This window comes from Agelaius tricolor, unplaced genomic scaffold (genome assembly GCF_023055355.1).
Source record: "Agelaius tricolor isolate 1412-34295 unplaced genomic scaffold, bAgeTri1.0.p SCAF_23, whole genome shotgun sequence".
Taxonomy (NCBI): domain Eukaryota; kingdom Metazoa; phylum Chordata; class Aves; order Passeriformes; family Icteridae; genus Agelaius; species Agelaius tricolor.
The window spans coordinates 6,215,212-6,239,518 of record NW_027269283.1 but is presented as its reverse complement, the minus strand read 5'-3'; the positions used below and the strand labels follow the sequence as shown (position 1 = coordinate 6,239,518).

At 57.1% G+C, this 24,307-nt stretch overlaps 1 protein-coding gene across 2 annotated transcripts; it reads left to right on the top strand.

The window, feature by feature from the left end:
- The first annotated feature begins 871 nt into the window (after nucleotides 1-871).
- On the top strand, nucleotides 872-23,824 carry DNMT3B (DNA methyltransferase 3 beta). 2 transcript variants are annotated; one of them, XM_071446496.1, is made up of 20 exons: nucleotides 872-1,504; nucleotides 4,799-4,875; nucleotides 5,299-5,555; nucleotides 9,090-9,216; nucleotides 9,867-9,970; nucleotides 11,609-11,797; nucleotides 12,900-13,058; nucleotides 13,832-13,939; nucleotides 14,577-14,718; nucleotides 15,065-15,193; nucleotides 15,599-15,643; nucleotides 15,996-16,075; nucleotides 16,311-16,423; nucleotides 16,803-16,986; nucleotides 17,227-17,311; nucleotides 17,789-18,027; nucleotides 18,174-18,264; nucleotides 18,849-18,997; nucleotides 19,630-19,715; nucleotides 20,837-23,824. In XM_071446496.1, exons 3-20 carry the CDS (start codon nucleotides 5,451-5,453, stop codon nucleotides 20,976-20,978), a joined length of 2,277 nt encoding a protein of 758 aa, XP_071302597.1. In that variant the 5' UTR covers nucleotides 872-1,504; nucleotides 4,799-4,875; nucleotides 5,299-5,450; the 3' UTR covers nucleotides 20,979-23,824. The 2 variants fall into 2 exon arrangements, with proteins under 2 accessions (XP_071302597.1, XP_071302599.1); XM_071446498.1 differs by lacking the exons at nucleotides 872-1,504; nucleotides 4,799-4,875 and having other exon boundaries at nucleotides 5,064-5,555.
- The last annotated feature ends 483 nt before the right edge of the window (nucleotides 23,825-24,307 follow it).

The following is a 24,307-nucleotide window of genomic DNA, read 5'->3' as shown; positions in this document are numbered from 1 at the left end:
AAGCCAGGGGGCCTTTCACCCAGCTGGTCAGAGCCCATCTACTCTCTGGTGTTCTGCCCACCTGCAGTGTCTGCCTTGGGCTGGAAGAATTAAGAGAACATCTCCAGACACATTCTGAGGGATGCTGTGACTCCTCCTGGCTGCCCAACTGAAACTTCTGAGGAGTTAAGTCTGTCCCCGGGGATAAATGAGATCTTTGAGACCAGGATTTCAGTTTCTTCTGCAGTTTAATGCCCCATCACTCCCCTCACCCTTTGGTCCCACGCAGACACTGCTGCAGGAAGCTGCCAGCCTTTCGTGCAGAGGTGGAGCAGGGCTGGGAGCTCCACTGCTGGGCTCTGGCACACTCCTGCCTTGCAGCCACAGGCTAAACACTCCCTCTTTCCACCGGCTCCACCGCTCCTGAGCAGGGACTGTAATCCCTGACCCGGGCAGGCAAGAGCAGCTCTGGAGCTGGCCTGGAGGGAGGGGGCTCTGCAGGCAGCCACCCCCTGGGAGCAGCGTTCCTCTGGATAAAAGTATATGTGCTGAGGAGGGTGCTTTGGGGAGGCCTCGTCACTTCAGATTAGGCTGTAGCAGGCGTATCCTGTTTTCTAGGAAAAAGAGGATTTTGTGGCTAGCTTTGTTAGAGAGGCATTGAAGATTTTTCTTTGTGTGCCTTGGCGTTTGAAGTTTGCAGGCGGTAGCTGCAGACTTTCTAGATGTTCTGGTTACACGGATGACACTTATTTTTAACCTTATTTTTATTAGAGGTTTGTATCATGTGGGCCTGGCCAGCCCACAGGAAGGGCTAGAAACTTCTTGTAGGAGGGATAACATTTCCTATCTCTGTGTAAACAGAAATTCCCCCCAGATGGGAAAAGCTAGCCCAGCTGTAAGGCAGGCTGGGGCTGTATTCCCACATGTGGCAGCAGGATGAGGCTCTCCCACAACAGGAACAGACCTTGCTTCCAGCAGCCAGAGCCCTGCTGAGTGGCACAGCTCTCCCCAGACTCAGGAGAGGTGCCAGGAACAGGAGACCTGCTCTGGGGAGCCGTGGTGAGGAGTGACTGGCTGCTGAGAGCTGTGATGGAGCAGCACTGGTGGAGCTGGTGGAGAGGCAGGCGGCCAGCACAGGGCTGGGGTGAGGGCTCAGACAATGAAGATACTCATGGAAGAGGAGGAGACATCCTGTGGGACGTGCTCTGATGGGGTCTTGCAGTGAAGAATGCTGTGCATTGAGAATGACATTACTGTGGGCTGGAAAAGAGCCTCTGAGCTGTGTGTACATCAACATGGGAACCCCAAAGCCTGAACGCAGCAGGAGCCTCGCTGCCGACTTCGGTGGAAAGAGAAGTTCCTCCTGCTCTCAGCCCCAGCTTGCAACATGCCAAGCTGATTTAATGGTGCTGGTGCTCCTCCCTGCCTGCAAGAAGACTAAACAAGTGCTCAGCCGTTACTGGGATGTGGAATCTGGGACCCACAAGATCCGGAGGTGACAAGGTTACACTGCTGACAGCTGTAGGTAATGGCACATTTATTTATTTGTGGAGGATCTCCAGGAACGCTGCTGTGATACGTGGAGTAGGTCCCAACTCAAACCCTTGGGTGCAAAGCAAAAGATGGGAGGTGGTGGCAGCCAGAGCAGAGCTCTGGGCAGGGGGTGGCATTAGTTTGCCTGGCAAGGGTGACAAAGGTGAATTTTAGGAAGAAATTAGAAGTGGGAGAACTGGGTGGACAGAGAGGAGCTGGGCCTGGTGCCATACCCCAGGTGTATTTTAGAGAAGGCACTGGCTGAGCAGCCTTCAGTGAAGAGAAGGATTCGGGGTTGGGAGCGAGGAGTTACGTGTGGAAGAGCTGGCATGGTTGCTGGGAAGCCTGTGAAAAATGAGGATTCACTGTCAATGTGAATGGATGTTGCCAGTCCTGACTGTGTGACAGTGACAGGGAATGGCTCCTTCAGCTGGTTGGTCACTGGCTCCATGAATTTGAGATGCCAGCCAGCCAGATGAGGGAATGGTTCTTGCTGGAATGACATTTTGCAGAAGCTGGGCAGCCCAGCCTTGCTGCCAATGGGAGTTCCTCCATCATGGGCAGGGATGTGTCTGTGGCACAGTGTGCAGAGGACGTGCTGCTTGTGCCCAGGGGTGCTGAGGGACCCCCCAGCTCTCCCTCCCTGCTCACATGAGCCCTGGCCAAGCTGCCTGCTCCTTGCAGCTGCTCCAGCTCTGGAGTGGAGGAGCTTTGCCCACACAGCCATGTCCCATCACTGGTCTATGCTGGGAAACCACAGGGCTGGTGGGAAACAGTGAAGGAGCTGCTTTGGTACTCTTCTGGCAGAGACTGCTGATGCCAGCCCTGGCTCAACAGGAGAGACTGGAATGTGTGGCAGGAGCCTGGATATAAAATCCCTGTAAACGCACCTTGTTTCCCATGAAATGACGTACACATTCTCTTGATTGTTATGAAATAAACTCCCAGCATCTCTCTGTGGTGTCTGTAGCAGAGACAGGAAAAGGATAAAGCTTTGGCTCACCGTCTGCCAGAGCTGCTTTGTCTGGTACCAGACCTTTCCCACAAGCAGTTTGCAGAGCCTTGCTCTCCTGAATTAAATGATAACTGAGGGGCAGAGAGGGAAAGAGGGCGTTTCGGCTGGCGGGAGATTGATGGCAGGTCAGGGAGGCCAACAGCAGCAGGAAGGTTTCCGCAGAAAGGGAGAGGAACCCGTGGATGCTGGAAGGGCTGATTGCACCCTCACAGTGCCCTGGAAACTCTCACAAGCACAGCTCTCAAAAGCATTTCCCTTTCCTTAATCTGGGAAAACAAATGGGAGTAAAATCTATTTGTTTGTTTTAATCTACTCGCCCGAGCTGCGAATTGGCTTTAGTTTATGTGGTGCATGTTTGTTTGAATGGTGATGTTTAGTATCCCCAGGGGCTTATTCAGAGTGGGTTTCTCAGCTCCTCCTGTTCACTTGCAGAGCATTTTTTACATTTGCTGCCAAATTTTTCATGCTTGTGTTCTGCAGGGATGGAGGTGTGGTTTGGGGGAACCTGCTGTACGGGCCTGGGGCTGGTCCTGCAGATTTCAGACACTTTGGCTAACTAAGATTTCTTCCTGACCTTGAAAGCTCATTTCTATCACACCAGGATAATCATATTACTTTTCTTACTGTTATACACTTTTCTACTGAATCTTGAAGTAATAACAGGCAAGCAGGGAAGATTATACCCCACGTGGACTCCGGATGCTTTGTCTGGGGCAGGAGAGGCGCGGGCTGTGTCCCTGGCCCCGGGACAGCCCTGCAAGTGCCTTGCCTCTGGACGGGAAAGGGAAAGAACAAACAAAAACTGAATGTGAAACTTGTGAGGCTTTGTCTGCAGGGTTGTGCTGCATGGGGCAGTGTGGGTGCTGCTGGAAACCGGTGGGCAGAGCTGGCTCAGTGGGCGAGGGCTCTGCCCGGCCCTGGGGTGCCAAGGGAGTCTCCTCTGCCTCGGGGACTGAGCTGCGTGGGGCTCCGAGGGCCGAGCCCCGGAGAAATGATGAACCCTGGGGGATGCTGGGCACAAGAGGTGATACCAGGACGGCGGTGGGTACCAGGGGGTGGGGAGCCCCGGTAGGGTGTGAGACACCGGAGGAATGTGGAGCCTCCGGAGAGGGATGCTGAGCCCCGCGGGGGTGATGCGGAGCACCGGGCAGGGTATGCGGGGAGCCGGGGCAAGGGGAATGTGGGGCGCCAGGCGGTGGTCCCAGGCGATGTGGGGCAGCGGATGGGACACACTGGGGCACCGGGGGGTGTGGAGTCGCGGCGGGGAGGATGTGGCGCCCCGGGGGATGCGGGCCCTGGGGGAATGCGGGACCCCGAGGGCTGCGCGCCCGATGGGCTTGGGGGGCCCGGCGGGTGCGGTGGTGCTGCGGGCCCCGCGCTCCCCTCCCCCGCCATGGGGCGGCGAAGGAGGAGGAGGAGGAGGAGGGGCTGCCCAGCACGGGCAGGGTTAAAACGCCATGTAATCGGAGCGCGGGGCTGTCGGGGGCCGGCCGGGGCGCGGGCAGCGGCGAGCGGCGGCGCGGCCCCGCTGGACGGCGCGTCCCGCCGCGGCGCAGGTGAGCGCTGGACCGGGGGCACCGGAGGGTCCGAGCCGGAGCCGTGGCACATCCTCGTGGGCGGCTTTGTTGTCCGCGGCGGTGGCGGGGGACAATGAGGCGGGAGGGGAAGGCGGCACCGGGCGCACCGGAGCGCCGGGGGGGGGAGCGCCCCGGCCGGTCTGGCGGCCCCGGTGCCCGGTAACCGGGGACTCGCGGCTTCGCCCCGGGGGCTGGGACAGGGGGCAGGGGGTGGTGGGCCCGACGGCCACTTGTTGCCGGCACTCGGCTCTGGGGCGTGTTGTAGGGATCGTTGCTCCCACAGCTTCGGGCATGGTCCCCTAAGTCCCCCTGGTCCCGCCCACCCCTCCGGTCCCGTTGCAGCTTTGGGAGTTTCCCGCGGAAGCCCCGGGGGCGCGTCCCGGGACTGTCACGGCGGGGCCGGTGCGGGACCCCCGCGACCCGCGGGGCCGGGCCGGGGCCGAGCCAGGAGTGCGGCGGGAGGGTCCCCTCGCTGGTACGGCGAGTGGTGGCTGCGGGGCGGGGGTGGCTCGGGGGGGCCGGGGTCCCCCTGCCCGGATCCATCGTCCCGGGCAGCGCCGCCTCCAGGCCGGGGGCACCGTGCGGAGCTGCCGGGGGTACCGGGACACGGTGGCGCTGCTGCCCCGGGCCGAACACCTTTGTTTTCGGTTCTCGGTCGGGGATCTGACAGCGCATCTTCCCTCTCTGTTGGCAGGAAAAGAGGTTCCCGGCGGCGCCTCGGGCGCGAAGCCTCCCCGGGGCCGATCCGGAGGGACGGGGTGGCCGGAGCAGGTATCGACCGGAGGGCTGTGCTGGCATCCGCCTCCTGCCGGGCCCGCAGGGAGCCTCCGGGGAGGGGAGATCAGCGGAGAAGAAGGGATGAAGCTCTTCGGCGTGGCCCCAGCGTGGGGCACAGGTCCCGGGAAGCCGGGAGAGGGGAGCGGCGGGGGGACCCCTTGGGGAGTGGTGGTCCTGGGGCAAGAGGTGGTCTTGCGACGACCTCCCTCGGAACGGGAGAGGGCAAAGGAGGGAGCGGCTGGACAGTGCTGCCCTGAGCAGTACTAGTACTCTCCTTTCCTGCCTCAGTTTCCAAATTTTTAATCAGCTGAGGAGTGAGGCCGGGTATCCCAGTCCCGCCTCTGGGGCTGCACGGGGCTGGATGGGCAGCCGTGGGGACAGCGAGGTATCATTGTCATCTTTGGTCCTCTTGTTCAGGAGGAGAATGAAGCGGTGACGACTCCGGACAGAAGCCTGGCCACCTCTGAGCGGACCTCACCTGTGCACCAGAGCCCCCAGAGCCCCCCGAGCCTCCAGCCCTGCCCGCAGCCCCAGCCCCAGGCCGCGGGGCTCGGCGGGATCCCAGCGGGATGAACATGGTAAAGAGCCCGGAGCCGCTGGAGCAGCGGTTGGCGGGGATGGTGGCTGTCCGGGAGACGTCTCCAGCCTGGTCTGCGCTGGGAGAGGAGGGGCCGGTTCGTGTTTTGTTTCTTTTCTTTAACCCAGCTTTGCTGCGAGGCAGCGGGGAGAGCCGGGGTGGGCGCCGAGGGCTGCGGGGGGAGCGGAGCAGGGCAGGAGGAAACCGGGGGAAATGGAGGGAAGTGCCGGAGCGGGAGAGCAGAGAGGCCAGACACAGGAAGCGGGCAGGGGGAGCTTGCCCTTCGCCCCCTGCCCTTCCCAACGAGCACATCTGCGAAATCGGCGCCTTTCTTACGGAACTGCCAACCCAGCAACTCCTTTCTTCCCAGGATTAGAGGGAGATGTTCGGTTTGGGGAGACTTAAAGGCCATTAGTGTGCACCACAGCCCAGAGCCAGCCCGGCCATTAGGGTCCTTTATTTCTTTTTGTTATTCAAACAGGGCTTGGGCGATGGCTCCATCCCAGCCATGGGTAAAGCTTCCCTCCAGCCTTTTGATATGCATGCCCCTGTCTGGAGGCAAAGTCCGAAACCTCCCCACCTCCTGGGGACATGCACCTGATAACAGGGCGGCCTCTTTTCTCAGCAAGGAAAACTGAAACCTGCCTGGGCCGGGCTGGAGGAGCAGCCCCGGGAGCAGGGGCAGGGGTCCGGTCCAGAGCACGGCCCGGCCAGGTGAGCCCTGCCCACCCTGCCCTCTCTGCCAGGTGAGCCCAGCCATCCTGCCCACTCTGCCTGCTCTGTCCGCTCCAGGGTGGCCAGCAGTCGTGGCCAGGCAGGGACCAGAATTCTCTCTAAGCAGTTAATGCTGTGGCATGGTCTTTAACCAGTTTGGCAAATCTTAAAGAAACTGGTATTGCAAAATGAGGGCGGGCTGTGGAGTCAGCGGGTTCATTGTCTTCTCGGGTGGGATTTGGCTGCAGGGCACGTCCTGGTCACCAGGCAGTGCCGGGGCCGCCGCTGGTGCCGGGCTCTGGGGGAGCTTTCGGCCATGGAGCTGGAATTGTGCATTATTTGCCTCCTCATGGATTCTCCTCTGTACATGGAGTGCATGACTATGGAGCCCCGGGTGTGTTTGCAGGGCGCTGGGCAATGCAAACACTGCAGGGTTGGTCTCCCCTGAGCCAGCCCATGTGAGGGCAGTGCTCTGTTTCTGATTATTAATGCCCTGAGTGTAATGCTGGTGTGTTTTTGCGAGGGGAGGCGAGGACAAAGAACCAAGCCTTCCTCCTGAGCAGCAGGAGGGGGTGAGCTCACAAGGATGTGGCTCCTGCAGGGGACCCTGGGTGGCCAGTGGGGCAGCAGGATGGGCTCCTGTGGCTTCAGCACTTGGTGCAAACAGCAGGAGAAGGGGTGGGAATTGCAGTCGTGCTGCATAGGTTTAGGATTTTGGGAGAGGCACTTTAATGAGCAGTTTATGCCATGGTTTGCTGTTCCCTTTCCTGTCAAAGGATGGTGACAATGTCCTCAAGTGATCTTGGGCAGTGCAGCTGGAGAAGGGCATGGACCAAGCAGGGAACCAAGCAGGGAGCTGACGTGCCTGAGCTCACGGCAGGGCCTGTGTCCCATGCCATGGACCCACAGAGCTGTGACCTGTGGCTCTCTGCTCTTCCAGCAAGCAGTTCCTTCCAAAGGGATGATAACCCTTTTTTCCCCACTTTACAACTGGAATAAAGGCCATGGGGGAGCTCCCTAAGCACGTGGCAAAGCTGAGCGTGGGGCATCAGGTGTTCAGTCCTGGTAAGACCTGGCCACTGTGTCACCTCAGCCCTTCACCTCCCCAGTGCTGGGCTGACAGCACACCCTTGCCTGGCGTGCTGCACATAAGGCAGTCTGGGGCTGAGGAAGGAAAAGCCATTTTGAAGTGCAAGTTTGAACTTCCTGGACTCAGGTTCCTGACAAAGGAATGAATGCAGAGGTTATCTGAGAGTCTCAGTGGAGTTTTGTGGGTGCAGATGTTTGGGAGGGCTGGGAGATATCCATGCCTGCCTCTGTCCTCCCTGAATCTTACCTGCCTCATGCAGCTCCATCTCCTTGTACCCTCTGGTTCAGATCACCCTCATGCTGGGAGAGCAGCCTCCCTGTAGGGATTCCCAAGGGACATTCACTTTTTGGTGAGTTTTGCTGGTTTTGATGGCAGCATTGCTGCCAGGCATGGCTGCTGCTGCTCTGCAGCACTTTGGGCTGGGGAGGGGGAGCAGACCAGGAGGAGCTGGCCCTGACCTGGCTGTGCTGTGCCGTGCTGGATTCTGCATCGTGGAGCATCCGGGGCCATGCGGGACCATCCGCCTGGGCCGGGGGCAGGCGGCGAGTCTGGGCAGCTCCCAGGAATTGTTTGCTGGTCTGGAGCAGATGTGCTGCAGCACAGGGATTTCTGCACACAGCTGTGGGGGGTTAGCAGCGTCTGGTGCCATTCCTCTCCTCCTCCCTTTGTCCAGGGGGGAGGCAGTGTGTGCACTGAGGTTTCTGCCTGTGGAGGTGGGTGCTGGACACCTGTTTTCCTTTGTGTTTGAGCATTACCAGGTTTTTAACTCTGCCCTCTGCGTCCAAAACATCAAACTCCAACTGGTCTTTGTTTGTCGGAGGTGCTGACAGATGATTTCAAAGCAGAAATCTCAAAATTGTTAGGGCAGTGGTTGGAGGTGACGCAGAACATGAGTGACACAGAAGGGGTGGTGGGCTGGAGCTGGGGTCTCCCTGGGGTCTCTGGGGCTGAGGGGGGTGTTCCTTTGCCTTCCTAACAGGGCTGTAGGTGGGCAAAGCCCTGTGAGCTTCTCAGCTCTTGAGTTCCGTGCTGCTGAAATGACTGTGCTGCTGAAATGACTGTGCTGCTGGAGAGGCAAGTTGCAGCACAGACCCATAGCCCGGCAGTGAGGCAGCAGTTCATGGCATCCGGGTGCCTCTGGGTGAGCTGGGAGCTTCCACTTCGGAAAACAGGAGCCAGGGAGGGCACCCAAGGGAAGGCAGCAGAGCCCCAGCTCTGCAGGGACACCATGGCAGAGGCTGCCAGCATGCACAGCCCCCTGCTCTGCCCCTTCACCCCGGGGCAGGGCAGCTGAGGCCAAGAGCCGGGGGCAGGAGGAGTTTTCTCCCTCAGAGAGTTTAATGCAGGCTCCAGGACTTTGCCCCCCGTGGCGGCTGTGCCTGTCCTGCTGCTGAGGAACAGCCCACCCCCCTCTGGGCGTGCTGGGCAGCTGGAATACAGGAGGCTGCTGGCCCAGGGGTGGGCTGGCCCCAGGGGTGGGCTGGCCCCTGGTTTCTACAGGGCGGCCTCCAGACAGGGTCTGTCTGAGTGAGCTGGGGCTCAGCAGCTCGGAGCCAGCTTACAGATGTTGGGGCAAAATCTGGTGTTCCCTAAGGATAAGTGGGTTGCATCTGGGACCTTTTTTAGATGGAGTTGGTTGACCTTTAGGGCCACCACATTTATGTGCAAGTGCTGTTTATTTCCCAGGACCTTTAGATGCATCTCCAGTCAAACCTCTCTGCTAAGGGCACAAAATTAAAGCTGGCTCAAGGACCTCACTCTGTCTGCTCTGCCCTCCCTGGGGCTTCCTTGCACACCTGAATTTCCTTTCCCTTCTGGCTTCTACAGGCGACCATCAAAAAGGAGAAGAGCCACGGGCAGGATGAGGCAGACTGTAGGGCAAAGCTGATCCTCATCAACGGGGACAATGCCTCTGGCGTTGTCCTGGAGGCGAATGGGAAGCCCAGCACTCCAGGTGAGGGTCACCACACTGAGCCCTGAGTGCTCCCAGGGTGCACAGGGTTGGGGATGTCACAGCCTCTGTCCCAGGCCTTGCTCTGTGGCCACAGTCCCCCATGACCCCACTGGATTTCTGTGATCCAGGAGCACATCCAGGCAATGCTGTGGTTGGGAACGGGTGCCACACTGCCATGCTGGCTCTGCCCCTCAATAGTTTGACCCCCATGGAGTGAGGAAAGCAGGGGAGCCCCTCCAGCCTGAGGGGTGCCATTGACCTGAGGGGCTGCATTGCTGCTCCTGGGATTCTCCAGTCAGTATTCCCAAATCCCACCTCCTGGGTTCACAAGGTCTTGCTTTAAATGACCTGGTGACAAGCCCAGAAGAGCTGGCATGTGGCCTCCTTGTGCCTCTTTCAGGAACAAGGAGTAGATAAGAATGTCCCCATGCTTGCTGCTAGTCCCAGTTTTAGGGACAGGTGGGTGATCTGGGGCTGTGGTGCCACAGTGGGAGCCCTGGGGACACCACTTGTCCCTGCCTCCAGCCACGTTTCTCTGAGATGAGCTTTTGGTGTCTCCAATTTGTGATGTGGGAGCAGTGGGAGGCTGGGGCATGCAAGGACAGGTGGGCTTGCAGAGCCTGAGGCTGCTCTGTCTTGTGTCTGCACAGATTCCAGGGGCCTGGGGCTGCTGCCCCTGAAGAAGGAGAAGAACAGCAATGGAGACCTCTCCAAGAAGGACCTGGCCTGGCCACTTGATCTGCCAGTGCAGAGGGTAAGTGAACACCTAGGGTGCTTTTTGGGGGCTGTGTTTTTGGGTGGCATCTGGTGTCAGGATCCTCATCTCTCCCTCTGAGCTTCTCTTGTGCTCAGTGTCAGAGGAACAGTCCAGTGATGAATGCAATACCCACAGTGTAATGTTTTAATTTTTAAATTCCTGCTTCTCATGATACAGCAGCAGGAGGGGGTGGTGTGGGATGCAGCAATGGCCATTACAAGTTGCAGCAGCCTAATAAAATATGCTGATATTTTCTTTAAAGTCTTGGTTGTATTAATACACTGAAGCATCTCATGCCTCCCACTGTTGGGGTGAGCTGGACCCCAGTTTCACCCACCGTCTTTTGTTGATTAGATTGATAAACCTCCAGGGTCTGGAAGCATTTTTGCCTTCTGGCTTTATTGTTTTGAGTTAGAATTAACACCCAAGGTTGGAGATCTGCCTGAGATGAAGCAGCTTCCAAAAGAAAGATCCATAAATTCAGTGGGTGAAAATTGAGCTTTCTCACTGTTTAGTTTGGGGGCTCTTCACTGCAAAATCTCATTTAATTTTGAATCTCTGTTGTGCTGGGTGCAGGCAGCAGGTCTGGGCTGGACTGTAACTCTGACCACCAGGGAAAGGCTGCCCTGGGTGCTGCTGCAGGGCTGCTGTGGGAAAGAGCACCCATGGGAGTGTGAGAGCATCCAGGGTGTGTCAGTGGGTCCATGTCTGGGATGGGTGCTCTGCCATGGTCTGTGCTTCTCCTGGCATCCCCGTCCTCCCAGCTGTGGCTCCTGCTCTTTGCCATGCTGGGTGCAGTGGGCTGCACCAACGGGGCTCCTGAGCCTTGCAGAGATGCTGTGGAGCAGAAAGTTGCCCAAAGGGGCTCAGCACAAGGTGCCTCCAGCATCCATCTGTCTCCTCTCACCTTCCCCAGGGCACTGTCTGTGGTGCTCAGCCCCATGAGGCACAGACTGTCCCTGTGTCCCTGTGTGAGGAGGGCACCCATGCTGTGGCAGGGTGTTCTGGTAGCAGGTGCAGCCCTGGGGCAGGGCTGGGTGGGAGAGCAGCTCAGGCAGACGCCCACCCTGTGCCTCCTGTTGCAGGCAGGGCTGACCCAGCAGGAGATGCAGCTCAAGGACCCAGCACGCAGTGTGGAGCCTCTCAGGGAGTGCCAACTCCCGGGAGGGTGAGGGTCTGGCAGGGCCAGGGCTCCCCTGGGGCTTCCCTTGGGCTCCAGGGCCCTGCACTGCTGCTGTGCCCTGGTCAAGTGTCTTCAGAGATGGTGCAGCCCATCCCCGTGCCTCAGTTTCCCCTGTGAAGGGGTGTGTTGGTGCTGTATTTTGCCCCTGCTATAAACTGGGTGCATTGAGCACCCTGGGGTGGATTTGGGACAAGAAAATGGGAGGGGGCAGTGGTGCACCATTTGCTCTGGGTCTGGCAGGTAAAAGCAGAGCAGTTTTCCTGCAGATGCCCCCATTAAGGGCTCTCCTCTCTATTCATGGCTGCAGTGGTGCCCTCACTCCCTGGCTCCCCCTCTCTGATCCCCACTGCAGGGCTGGGGTGATGTGGGGATTGGGGGTGATGTGGAGCAGGTCTCTGCTCTCCCTGTCCCTCTCCCTGCTGCACTCACCCTCCTCTGCCTCTGCCATGCAGAGCTCCAGGCGTCGCTCTGCCGTGCCCACACCCGTGACCATCGACCTGACGGAGGAGGACTCGCAGGACTCATCCCAGAGCAGCAGCACACTCTCGGGGAGCAGCTCCCAGGAGGGCCAGAACGGCTCTGCTGACCTGGGGGCCGAGGAGGCAGAGAGCAGAGACATGGGCATGGCACTGGAATACCAGGTATGGAGGGGCTGAGCTCTGCTCCTGCACTCATGATGGTGTGGGGCAAGGATGAGCCTCTGTGACTTGTCCCAAAACAAACTTGAAAACCTCAGTGCTGTTCCTCCAACCCAGCCTTCCCTGCATGCCTGATGGTGCCAGGTTGTCTCCATCTATCAGGCTTGGATGCTTTGGGGACCAGCCCTGCCAAGCTGCCACTGGTGCCACACGTGGGCCCCCCGAGACACACATGAGTGTGCCGTGCCCTGCTCAGACAGGCAGTTGCATGTGCAGAAAACATTTCTGTCGGGGATGCTGGAGAGAACCGAAGCTGCTGGGGCTGCAGAGCAGGATTTGGCGCCTGCGGGCTGCAGGGCAGGGCCCCAGACTTGCAGGAATTGGGCAATTGCATCTTGCTGCATAATTAAGTATGTAATTGCAGAGCAAAGCTGGGAAGGAGGGCTCTGCAGGCAGAGAGGTGACTTTTCTCCATGTGAGGTTCCTTGCTGTGCAGAGCACCCAGCGTGGCCTGTGACTGTCACACCAAAATTCTTGGCTCCTTTTTCCTTCTGTTTTTTTGCTCTGCCACATGTCCTGCTCTCCCCAGCAGGAACAAGAGGAGGGTGGGTGGGTGTCCTCTCCCTGGAGTGCAGCCACACAACACAGGCTGAGCTGTGAGCCCTGTGAAGGGACTGCCCTGTGCCAGGAAGGAGCCTCACCTGCTGAGGGCACCCCGGGAACAACCCTGGTGTGTTTGCAGAGACCCTGGCAGGACAGGCAGGAGTGGACACGCAGGGGGCAGGGTGCCAGGTGGGCTGTGCCAGGATGGAGCATGCACCAAGCTGTGTGCCAGGCACGGGCTCAGCATGGGGCTGGCACACACAGGCCTCCCCACCAAGCTTCAGCATGGATCAGGGCTGGGATGCAGTGCTGCCAGGGGGCAGTGGCTTGGCCATGTGCTTTAGGGAGGGGTTGCAGTTTTTGGAGATCACTGCACTGAGGTTCTATGTGCGTGACACACATGGTGACACACCAGGGCTGTCCCCTGTGCTCCAGGGCTCTCCTGCCCAACTGCCCAGACAAAACGGGGAGTTTTGGCTGATCTGTTGTGTTGTGCTTTCAGGATGGGAAGGAGTTCGGAATTGGGGAGCTTGTCTGGGGGAAGATCAAAGGTTTTTCCTGGTGGCCTGCGATCGTCGTGTCCCACAGAGCCACGGCCAAGCGCCAGGCAGTGTCGGGCATGCGCTGGGTGCAGTGGTTTGGAGATGGGAAGTTCTCTGAGGTAAGAGAGAACTTAGACTCTGGTTTGGCCCAGCCCAAAACACCCTTCCCTGCACGTTTCTGCCCCACTCCCGAGGCTGGCTGTGGGGGTGGATGTGCTCCTGCAGCCTCCCCTCCCAGTGTTAAGCATGGCCAGGCCCTGGCAGGTTCTCATGGCTCTGGTGTCTGTAAGTAATCACTGTTAGGTTGGTGACAGCATCCAGACTTGGGGACATCTGCCTGGCTACTTCCCAGCATTTTGGCCATGCTCCAGATCTTTCCCTGTCACTCCCTGCTTGGGGAGGGATGTCCCCTCAGAGCCTCTCACAGAATCAGCGTATCCTGAGTTGGAAGGGACTCACAAGGATCTTCAAGTTGCACTCCTTCCCTGCACAGCACAGCTCTAAAATCCCACTCTATGCCCAAGAGTGTCATCCAAACACTCCTTGAGCTCTGTCAGGCTCCTGCCATGACCACTTCCCTGGGGAGTGTGTTCTAGTGCCCAGCCAAGAACCTTTTCCTAATATCCAATGAGGATATTTCCTATATCCAACGAGGATACCAACCCCTCCCACGCTGCAGCAGGAGGGAGGAAGTGCTGTACTGGTGTCACACCAGCAGTGCCAGCAGAGGGTGCAACCCACCCGTCCTTGTCATGCTGCTGCTCTTGGCAAAGCTGCCACTGGGCTCCTCTTGTGGCCACAGTGCTTGCAGCTGGGGACTGCACAGTGCTGGGGGATATGGCCCAGCAGGGCATTCCCATCTCACAGCTGAGGTCTTGGTGCTCTCTCCCAGGTTTCTGCAGACAAACTGGTGGGACTGATGGCCTTCAGGCAGCATTTCAATTCCTCCACGTTCAACAAGCTGGTGTCCTACCGCCGTGCCATTTACCACGCTCTGGAGGTAACCACCAGGGGTGGGTGAGGAGGTGCCAGCTGAACCAGCTGGGCTGGGGGGCCAGTGGGATGGGATGCAGTAAAACCCGCCATTCACTGCTGAGATTATTTCCAAGTGCAGCTGTGGGGCCAGGCTCTGCTTATCCTGAGGGTTTGGGGGTAGCTGCTGCTGCTCCAGGGTCTCACTGATCCAGAACCCCAGGCCAGACTCCCTGTGAGGGCTTGGATGTGGCAGCATCATGGCAGCAGGGCAGTGCCAGGCTGGCCAGAGGTGTCCCAGGCCAGTGCAGGATGCCCTTTGAAGTGCAGACCCACAGGCACCTCTTCTGCCTTTTTTTGTTGCTTGCCATGGAGCAGAATCTGGGCAGGAGCTTTGGCTGGGCTGTCCCTGCTTCTGGCTCCATTGGGGCTGGTGGAGGACAGATGGGCTCATTGCAGGGATGGAGGCACGGGTCTGTGGCCAAGGGCACACCCAGAGTGGGAATCCATACAGCTGCCACCATCCCAGGGCCACTAAGCCCTCTGTGTGTGTGTGTGTGTGCTGGGTGGGGAGGGGGCCGGGGGCTGTGGCCCTGGCAGGCTGTGGCTGCTCCCCTGACAGAAACCACCCTGTCACCCTGTCCCCTGCTGCCCATCCTCCTCAGGTGGCCCGGAGCCGGTCGGGGAAGACGTTTACAACTGGCCCCAGGGAGTCTCTGGAGGAGCAGCTGAAGCCCATGATTGACTGGGCAATCACTGGCTTCAAGCCCCTGGGGCTCAAGGGACTGCGGCCACCCAAAGGCTCAGGTGAGGTGGTGGCATCAGCTGGCTGGGGGCTGCTGGGGGCTGGCATGGGCAGTGGCCACTGGGGGCTGCCCCTGGCTGAGCCTGCTCACCCTGTGCTGTGGCCATGCCAGTCCAGTCCCAAGGGGATCCTGGGGCTTCTCACTGGGACCCTCAGTGGCATTGCAAAAAGCTGGAGCACAGCACCCTCCAAGCCCCATGGAAATCACATCTGGCAGAGCCTTGTGCCATGTGTGAGGACCTGGGTGGCCAGGAAGGGTCCTGCTGTGGCTGGGCTGAGACCTGGCCGGGCGTGGCAGGTGTCCTGAGGCTGGAGGCTTGTCCTTAAGGAGGTTCCTTTTCCTTGCAGAGAATGGGGTGCTGAGGAATGGGACAGAGGAGATGGTGTCCCTTGAACAGTGTCCCCCCACCAAGAGGCTGAAGACCTACCCCTGCAACAGCAGCAAGGAGCAGCGTGTGGAAGAGGACCAGACCCGAGGTAACCAACAGAGAGAGCTGGGGAGTGGCTTGGCCTGGGCTGTGCTCCCCAAGAGCGCTGGGAAACCATTCTGGCAAAGGGCTTGGCTCTTCCCACGAGCCATGAGCCTGGTTTCTGAAGGCAAAAGCTTTTGTGGTCTGGTGGTGCTGACTTGTGCCTTACAAGACACCAGCAAACCCAACTGCAAGACATGGGCTGGGCCCCACCAGTTTGGAGCATGTGCTGCTACAATGAGCTCTAATATCTCCATCAGTGAAAGGATGGGGGCTTTGCACCAAAGTCTCTTAGCAAAGCTGGAGTAGTTCTAATGCGAGAAATAAGGGACCTGTAAGCAGAGTGCATTTAAAGTTTGTTACACAATGAATGATATGTCTTTTTTTTCTTTTTCTTCTCAAATTTATAAAGAGCAAATGGTTTCTGACGTTACGAACAACAGCGGGAAGCTGGAAGGTAAACGCTGGCCCTGCCTTTCCTTGAAAGTGGTGTGAGGTGCTGGGGGTGCCCAGCAAGGGTCGTGGGTCCCTTTTCAAATGCACCATGTAGGAGGGGGGAAAGTGCTGAGGGGGACAGGGTGCTCAGGGGAACGAGATGCTCAGGGAGGGACGGGGTGCTGAGCAGGTCCTGCATGGGTGCCACAGCCACATCTGGATGCAGTTCCAAGTACAGGCCCCATTTGGGTGCATTTCTGAGGGCAGGCTTTATCCAGACATGCCTCCAGCCTCTGCAGCCTGTGGTGGGGTGTAAGGGGGCCCTGCCCTGGGTGCCCCCTGCCCTGGGTGAGTGCAGCTCTCTCTTCCCACAGACAGCTGTTTGTCCTGTGGGAGGAGGAACCCAGCCACCTTCCACCCACTGTTCAAGGGGGGCCTCTGCCAGACCTGCAGGGTAAGTGCTGCTGTGCTGGGCCTGAGTGGGAGCCTGGGAGAGGATGGGGCTGGCCATGCTTTGTCCCCCATACTGAGGGGCTGTCCCTCAGTGTGTCCTCACCACCTTGAAACACTGAGGATTGCATCTCCAAAATCTCGGCGTGTACTGAGAATGGAGCAAAGCTGTGTTTTGCACTGTCTGAGCATGGCTCCTGATCCTCTGTCCTTCTCTGCTTCTGATGTCCTTTTGCTAGGATAGATTCCTGGAGTACTTCTACATGTATGATGAAGATGGGTACCAGTCCTACTGCACCGTCTGCTGTGCAGGCAAGGAGCTGCTGCTCTGCAGCAATGCCAGCTGCTGCAGGTGAGCCCCATGTCTCTGCTCCTGGGCTGAGGGCCTGGCTTCATTCCCAGGGAGCTGCAGGAAGCAGAGTCCTCCATGAGCCTGGGCAGGGGCTGTGCTTCTCTCCAGTTGGCTGCCATGCAGCATATTGTGACACAGCCTACTTGCCCTTACTGAGCCAGGTATCACCTGAATAAGCTCTGTGGAGGTTGGCAGGAGACTTACCCATGCCTTGGTCACCAGCTTGTGGTAGCAGCCCTAAAAACCAGGGTACTGCCTGGAAAAATATCCTGTAAAATGGTGGGGGCTCTGGTCCATGGCAGGGGAGACTCCAGGAGAAGCTGTGGTGACCCAAAGGGATTGCTGGGGTGACAAGCACAAGCTGTTGTGGTTCGGGCAGGTGCTTCTGTGTGGAGTGCCTAGACGTGCTGGTGGGGCGAGGGACGTCAGCCAGAGTGAAAGAGCAGGAGCCCTGGAACTGCTACATGTGCCAGCCCCAGCAGAGCCGCGGCGTGCTGCAGCGCCGGCAGGACTGGAACACGCGCCTGCAGGACTTCTTCACCAGTGACAAGGGACAGGAATATGTAAGGGCTGGGGGCAGGGAGCTCATGTGCTGGGATGTGGGGAAGAGGGTCACTGAGGGCAGGGTGAGCTACCTGGATTTCCTCTTCCCTCTGCCTCGGTCTTGTTCACCCAGCCTTTCCAAGGGTGCCAGGCTCTTGGTCCTGCAGATGCTCTCCTGAAGGTGGAGGTGCTGCATTCAGAGCCTAATGGGACAATGCAGCACTCCCAGGGCTGGGGCTTCATGGCTGTCTCCATTGCAGGCTGCACCCAAAATCTACCCAACAGTTCCTCCAGCGAAGAGGAGGCCAATTCGAGTGCTCTCGTTGTTCGATGGGGTGACAACAGGTGAGGCAGTAGGGAAGCACTGCTGGGCAGCTCTTAGCACTGGGCATTGGGGATGAATCATTCTGTGGGCTCAAACCTCTCTCTAAAAGCATGGTGGGGAGGAGGGGGTGAAAACAGGGAGATCCCCATCAGAAAAGGGATGAGGGCAGGGCTTCCCTTTCTTGCTGGAGAGGGTTGTGGAGGAAAGGAGGGATGGAGGGAGGGCATGGAAAGGGAAGGAATGGAGGGGAGGGCATGTGTGGGCCCCTCACAGAGGTGTTCCTGCTGTGCCAAGTGTGATCTGGGGTGGCTGGTTCCCTTGAGAAGCCAGAGCTGTGGGGACACCAGTAACCTGTACGCTGAAGTGCCTGAGGGCAGCTGGTTTGGCTCAGTTCACTCAGCTCTGGCATTCGCCTTTCTGGGAGCAAACCTGCCTGGAGGAATGGGTCAAATAAAAGTTGACTCACCCTGAAGTGCTGTTTGACTACACCCACATAGGACATCCAGGAGCAGCCTCATCGAGCGGTGCTGACGAGGGAGACTTGGAGGCTAAAGAGAGCAGTGCCACCTCAGACCTCTGTCCGTTGGCAGGGTACACGGTGCTGAAGGACTTGGGCATCCAGGTGGAGAAGTACATTGCCTCAGAGATCTGTGAGAACCCCATAGCCGCGGGCAAAGTGCGGCCCGAGGGCAACATCACCTACGTGCACGATGTCAGGAACATAACCAAGAGAAATGTGAGCTCTGCTGCTGTGGCAGCCTGAGGGACAGGGCACCGTGGGGGCATGGGTCTCACTGGAACAAGTTTGTGCCCTGCCCCATGGGGAGGAGAGACCCATTTCTGTGGCATTCCCTAACAGTCTGGGCTGTCTGTTCTCTGTAGATTGAGGAGTGGGGTCCTTTTGACCTGGTCATCGGTGGAAGCCCCTGTGATGATGTCTCCCTTGTCAATCCAACCAGGAAGGCTCTGTTTGGTAAGGCTGCTTTGCTCTGCTGGGCTGCATACCTTGGGATGGTCCTGGGCCGTGGAGCCACTTTATGGGTGGTGGTTCAGCCCTGGGCTGTATTGGTGATGGGCTGCTTCCATACCCATCTTGGGGAGGGCAGCCAGGCCCCCCCATCCCCAGAGCCCCAGCTGCTGCCAACCTGTCACAGACATGTTTTATGAAAAATCCTTTCCTTAAGATTTTTTCTTCTGAGAAGCTGAGAGGCCTCAAGAACAAAATGTAAACAATGATTATCTGCTGCTGTAGAATGCAACAGGTAGATCTGTGATTGTTGTAGTTGTAGTAGTTGTTTCTAATTAATGGCCAATTACAGTCCAGCTGTCCAGACTGTCTCGGTCAGTCACAAGCCTTTGTTATCATTCCTTTTCTATTCTAGCCTTCTGATGAAATCCTTTCTTCTATTCTTTTAGTATAGTTTTAATATAATATATATCATAAAATAATAAATCAAGCCTTCTGAAACATGGAGTCAACATTCTCGTCTCTTCCCTCATCCTGAGACCCCTGTAAACACCGTCACACCAACCTGCTGCTCGGCTCTTTCCCCACAGAAGGAACTGGGAGGCTGTTCTTCGAGTTCTACCACCTGCTCAACTACGCCCGTCCCAAGGCAGGCGAGGAGCGGCCCTTCTTCTGGATGTTTGAGAACGTGGTGGCCATGAGGATCAACGACAAGAGGGACATTTCCCGGTTTCTGGAGGTAGGGATTGCTGACAGCTGTGGGAAAGGCCTTGGAGCAGGTGACATTTGCTGGGCTGTGCAGGGTGTGCCGGGTGTGAGGGTCTGGCTATGGTTTCCTGTGGCCCTGATGCAGGAAAACCCCCTGCGTGGTGCACATGCCAAGGAATCAAGTTTAGTCTTGGCTCTGGATCCTCCCCTCTGGCTTTCATCAGGTCAAGCCCAAGCACAAGTCCTCTGGGGGCGGGGTTTTGCCAGCATTGCAGAAAGCATCTGTTCCCAGCAATGTCTGTTATTTCTAGGGAGAGGGGGGTCAGGGACTGGGAAGGAGGTTTAACTCTGTGGTAGCCAGGATGGGTTGTGGGTCAGCAGGGACCACTGGTGTAAAATCACAGTTGAAGGCTGATCCTGGTCCATGGGAACCAGCACTGAGCACCCCGTGATGGTCAATAGCTGCTGGCCGTGGCCTGGGAGCTCATGTGGCCACCCAGGCTTTTCTTTGGTGTGAAACAGGGTTTGTGGGAGCTACAACATTTTGAGGATTTCCTGATGACTTTTAAGTCCCTGCAGTGCAGTGGGAAGGGCTGTTCATGCAGGAGAGAATCAAGCCAACATTTCCTCTAACTTTTTTTCTCCCTCTTTTTTGGCTCGCAGTGTAACCCAGTTATGATTGATGCAATCAAGATATCAGCTGCCCACCGAGCTCGTTACTTCTGGGGCAACCTCCCTGGGATGGACAGGTAATCAGTCAGTCTGCTGTCCTTGGATCTCTCACATTGGTTTAGGTTTGTTTTGTAGTCCCCATTCGGGTTTTTTTGTCTCCCTGGCTCTAAGCCCAGCTCCTGGGAGCAAGAAGCCACAGCTCCCGCATGGGGCAGCTTCCCTTCAGCAATGTGCACATGATAATTAATGCTCTTACTAATAAGCAATGATGAGACCGTGGGGGAGAAATGTAGCAGCATCCCCTGCCCTGGCCCTGAGGGTTTTGGAGGGAGGAGTGATGGGGCTTGCTCAGGATGCTCTGGTGGGTCTGGCTGGGGATGCACATGTGGACTGCCTTTGGGGTCAGGCCCAGGCTGATGTGGGGTGCTGTATGGCAGCCCTGTGCCCCAGACAGTGCCATGGTTATGGGTTTATGGAAGGAACTGAGTGGCTGCTGTGGCTGTGGTGGGTGGTGTGGGGGAGCTCACACCACAGCCAGCAGCTGCTGTGGCAAAGCATGAGTGCACCCTGCTCCTTGCTTCACACCCTGAATTCATGGCAAAACACAGCAGAAGGACTGGGAGCAGATAAATCCAATTACAAGCAGCCCATTACACCAAGTATGTGTGACAGAACCTAAAGGTTTTGCACTGTGGATGTTTCTGGCCAGCAAACACAAGACTGGGGTTAAATACTTTTGCTTGCTTATATTTAAATTGCCAGCATTTGTTGGAGTTAACACTGAGCTAAAGGCATTTGTAAGTAAAATAACAATTCCAAGCCTTTGTCATGTGAAATGGCTGTTGGACTTTCATCTGTCTGATTGTAAGGGAAGTGCCCAGCCCATGACTCAGAGCTACTCAGTCCTATCTCCATGGAGTAGCCCTGGGGCAATGCTTGCAGAGGTGCTACTGAGCAGAGGCAGGCTGGATGCCCAGGCACAGGAACCTCGCCAGGAAATCCTACAAGGTGCAGGGCACTGGGGATGGTGGGAAGCCCCATCCTGAACTGCTTGGGTTGTGTGGGGCTGGAGAGCTGAATCCCCTCCCCAGAGGAGACTCCTGATGCTCACTGTCTTTGGGTGGCCTGGGAGCAGGGCTGCCCAGGGAAAGGGATTCCTGCTCTGCCTCACCTGCCCTCTCCTTCCTCTGCTCCTCAGGATCTTTGGCTTTCCCCTGCCCTACACGGATGTCTCCAACATCGGCCGCGGGACTCGCCAGAAGCTGCTGGGGGGCTCGTGGAGCGTCCCTGTCATCCGACACCTCTTCTCCCCACTCAAGGATTACTTTGCCTGTGAATAGCAATTGGAGCGTCCCTCGTCTCTCTGGTAATGATGCACAGCACCGCTGCTGTGGCGGGAGAGGGACGGGCACGGCCACCGGGCTGCCAGGGCCCCGTCCCTCCCCAGGGACGGCAGCCTGGGAGAGCCGAGGAATGTCTGTAACCAAAGAACCTGGCAGGGCAACTTCTGTAAAGGGACTAACAGTGATCCGTAGTAGGAAATGATGGACACGAAGCTTTAATTACCCAGCACACGAAGCTCTATGCATCGCTGATGAGATGGGAGTCTCATCCTCCAGAGCATTAACTATTCCTGTTTAGCCTGGAGCTGGGAAGTCACCACTTGCTGAGCAGCCAGTGTGCGGGCAGCTGCTGGGGAGCTGCAGGCAAACCTGAACTACAGTGAATTGGTGCTTTTCCTAAACAAACAAAACCTCTTGAAGTAACTGCCAAAAACCCCCAAACCGTAGCAGCAGGTGTAAGGGACCCTGCTCAGGTTACACACTGAACACAGGATCAAGAAACCAAATCTTTTTTGTTTTTATTTTTTTTGATAAAATTTAATTTTGTTGTTATGATGTCTATTGCTGCTTTAAGGCATTACATAAGAATGTGGAGATTCCTAGACCTGAATGTAGCTGAAACTGAACTGTGAGGTGATAGAATTACTTTTCTAGCTAGAACTAAAGAAATATTGTTTTATATGTTTGGTTGTAGTTTACAAATATTCACTACTTCATTTTTAAAGCATCTAAAACCTCTCTTTACATTTTAAAATCCTGCTGAATGGTTTGAAAGCTTACACAGTAACTGGAGCAGGGAGGATTTGGGCTCCAGGGTCTGTAAAGGAAAATATTCTTGGAGCATCCATCTCCCAAAAGAATGTGGTATGTCAGCAGGAAGGACAGCGTAATGGTCAGTGGCACCCTCAAATCTCAGCACCCCAAATGTCACGTAGGATGTCATGAACCCAAGCAGTGGTGGCAGGGCATTCCATCCAGGGAAAATCCCACCCAACCCTTGTGGAGTGCAGGGACCAGGAGTGCAGCACTGCTCTTGCCTGTGCCCATCTCATGCTGTGCCCAGGGAACAGGACAGTGAGGCAGGAAAGCGCTGCCACTGCTGGGAGCTCTGGGGCTGTACTCTCCTCCCATCCCTGTGCACACAGGTGGGATTGTGTGCCCAGCCCCAGCCTGGCAGCGCCCTGGGGGCTCCAGGGGCTGTACCCCCAAACTGGGAGCTCCTGTGGCCACCGCTGATTTGCTTTTGATTGCCTTCCTCTACTCCCCATCTTTGCTAGAGTGATTATCATGCTTTCCATGAAGTCCTGGGCACGCTGAGCCTGTGGACCAGCAGGTGCCCATGGCCATTTCCGCCAGGTTTCCTGTAGCCACCAGGCTGTTCCAGCAGGCATCTCTGGGGATTCTGAATTCCAATGCACATTTCAATGCACTGAAACCACTCCCCCCTTGGTCCCTCTATCTTCCCCTACCTCTGCTGTTCACCTGCCACCTGTCTCTGGAAGAGCCTTCCCAAAATGATTCAGGTTCAAACCGTGGGCCAACCCTCCACCCAAGCAATGCCAGGCTGCCTTGCTCTCCTGCAGGGTGCTGTACAGCATCACTGGGAAGAAATTCTCTCCCAGCTCCTTCTACCTCTCTGGCACCCCTGTCCTTGTGGTGGAGGACAGCAGCCGCCCATTTTCCACCCTTGTGTGCAGTTTTCCATCCCAGCTCTGAGAACCAACTTCTCTTGGTCTCCAATCTAAGGCTGTGCTTGGGAAGCAAGGGAACAGCAAGGGAAGCCCAGGTAGTTTAAAGGCTTTTTTTCCCCTGTTTTAAGCTGGAATGAGAGAACTCCTTGGGGTTTCATTCTCGGTGACTTGTTCAAGCCACATGCCTTAGTTAAAAAAATTCTGAGGAAAGCCAAGCAGGCTGGTCCAAGTCACTGCTGGCACCTCCAGTGCTTGACAAGTGCTTGGGGACACGGTGCACCCTCTTGCCACCAGCCCCCGGACTGGGAAGATGGCAGGGCGGGTTTGGTGCGTGCTGGAGGTGTTTGGGAAGCCTTGGCACTGCCAACACTGCACCAGCTGCTTTTGGACTCTTTGCCAATCTGTGGTCCTTGTGTCCAGCTGGACCCCAGCCACAACACTAATTCCTCATCCCAGGTCCTTGCAGTCCCCGTTTGGAGCCCAGCATGGGGCATGAGGGCAAGCAACCATCAGTGCAGGGGCTCAGGGTGACAGCCATCCTCTGCTCTGATGGGCCTGATTCTTCCAGACTGGGCCAACACGTGCCCTCCACTCCATGGCATCCCTGATCTTACATACTCCAGATCTCACATCCTTTCCTATCTGATCAAAAGGAAAACAAATAGATGAGGGGAAAAAAGGACTTGGGGAAAGTAAACAAAGATAAAAGAGGAATGAGAATTGTCTTGGCATTAAGCTCTCTTGATGAGAATTGCAGTAGACAAGTCTTCCTTGAAATGTTTTTCCCTGTAAGAGCTGCCTTTTATTTTGAGCTTATAAAATGTTAAGGGAGGGGGATCTCAGAAATTCCTTTTAAATACTTTTTAAAGGTTTTTAACTCTCCCTGGTGCTATTTTTTTAGGGTAAGGATTTCTAATGTCGAACATGCTGCGCGTTTTTATAAAATCTTTTAAAAATAAGAGAAATGTATCATTTTAAACACATTTCACAGTTTTTGTATCCTGGAGTGTGGAAACTCACAACTCTGCCTTGTCCACATGATTTCACTGGTTTCCATGTGGGAAAAAAATGTCGACAGTTTACCATTTATCAAGTCTGATTAAAAACGAGTATTTCTGTATGGCTGGACAGTCTTATTGGGGGAAATAAAGGGGGTTCACAGTGGGAAGATGGGCACAGCCAGGGACCTGAGCTGCCCCTCTCCTGCTGCCGCTGAGGTGACACCAGTGACACCAAGGTGGCCGGGGCTGGTGTGGCAGGAGAGCTGGAGCCATGCTGGGCTCTGCCGCTGGTTTGGGGTCGGTTTGTGCCGCTGGGTCCGGGGCCGGGCTGTGCTGGGAGTTTAGGGCTGGGCAGTGCCGGGGGTTCAGGGCCGGGCTGTGCCGGGGCTCCCGGGCGGGGCAGTGCCGGGGGCTCAGGGCCGGGCAGTGCCGGCGGTTCAGGGCCGGGCAGTGCCGGGGTGTCCCGGGCGGGGCAGTGCCGGCGGTTCAGGGCCGGGCAGTGCCGGGGTGTCCCGGGTCCGGCCGTCCCGGCGCTCGCGGCCGCGGCAGATCCATCGCACCCTCAGACCCGAGCCGGGCGCGACCCTCGGGCACGCGGGACCCCCGCTGTGGGCGGGGCCAGCGGCCTCGGCCA

Bases quoted from the DNA above. Each gene is read 5' to 3' on its own strand.
- DNMT3B (XM_071446496.1), top strand. From the start codon at position 5,451: ATGAACATGGTAAAGAGCCCGGAGCCGCTGGAGCAGCGGTTGGCGGGG. The intron at 9,971-11,608 runs GTAAGTGAACAC...TCTGCCATGCAG, and splicing joins TTGATCTGCCAGTGCAGAGG to AGCTCCAGGCGTCGCTCTGC. The intron at 14,719-15,064 runs GTGAGGTGGTGG...TTTTCCTTGCAG, and splicing joins GCGGCCACCCAAAGGCTCAG to AGAATGGGGTGCTGAGGAAT.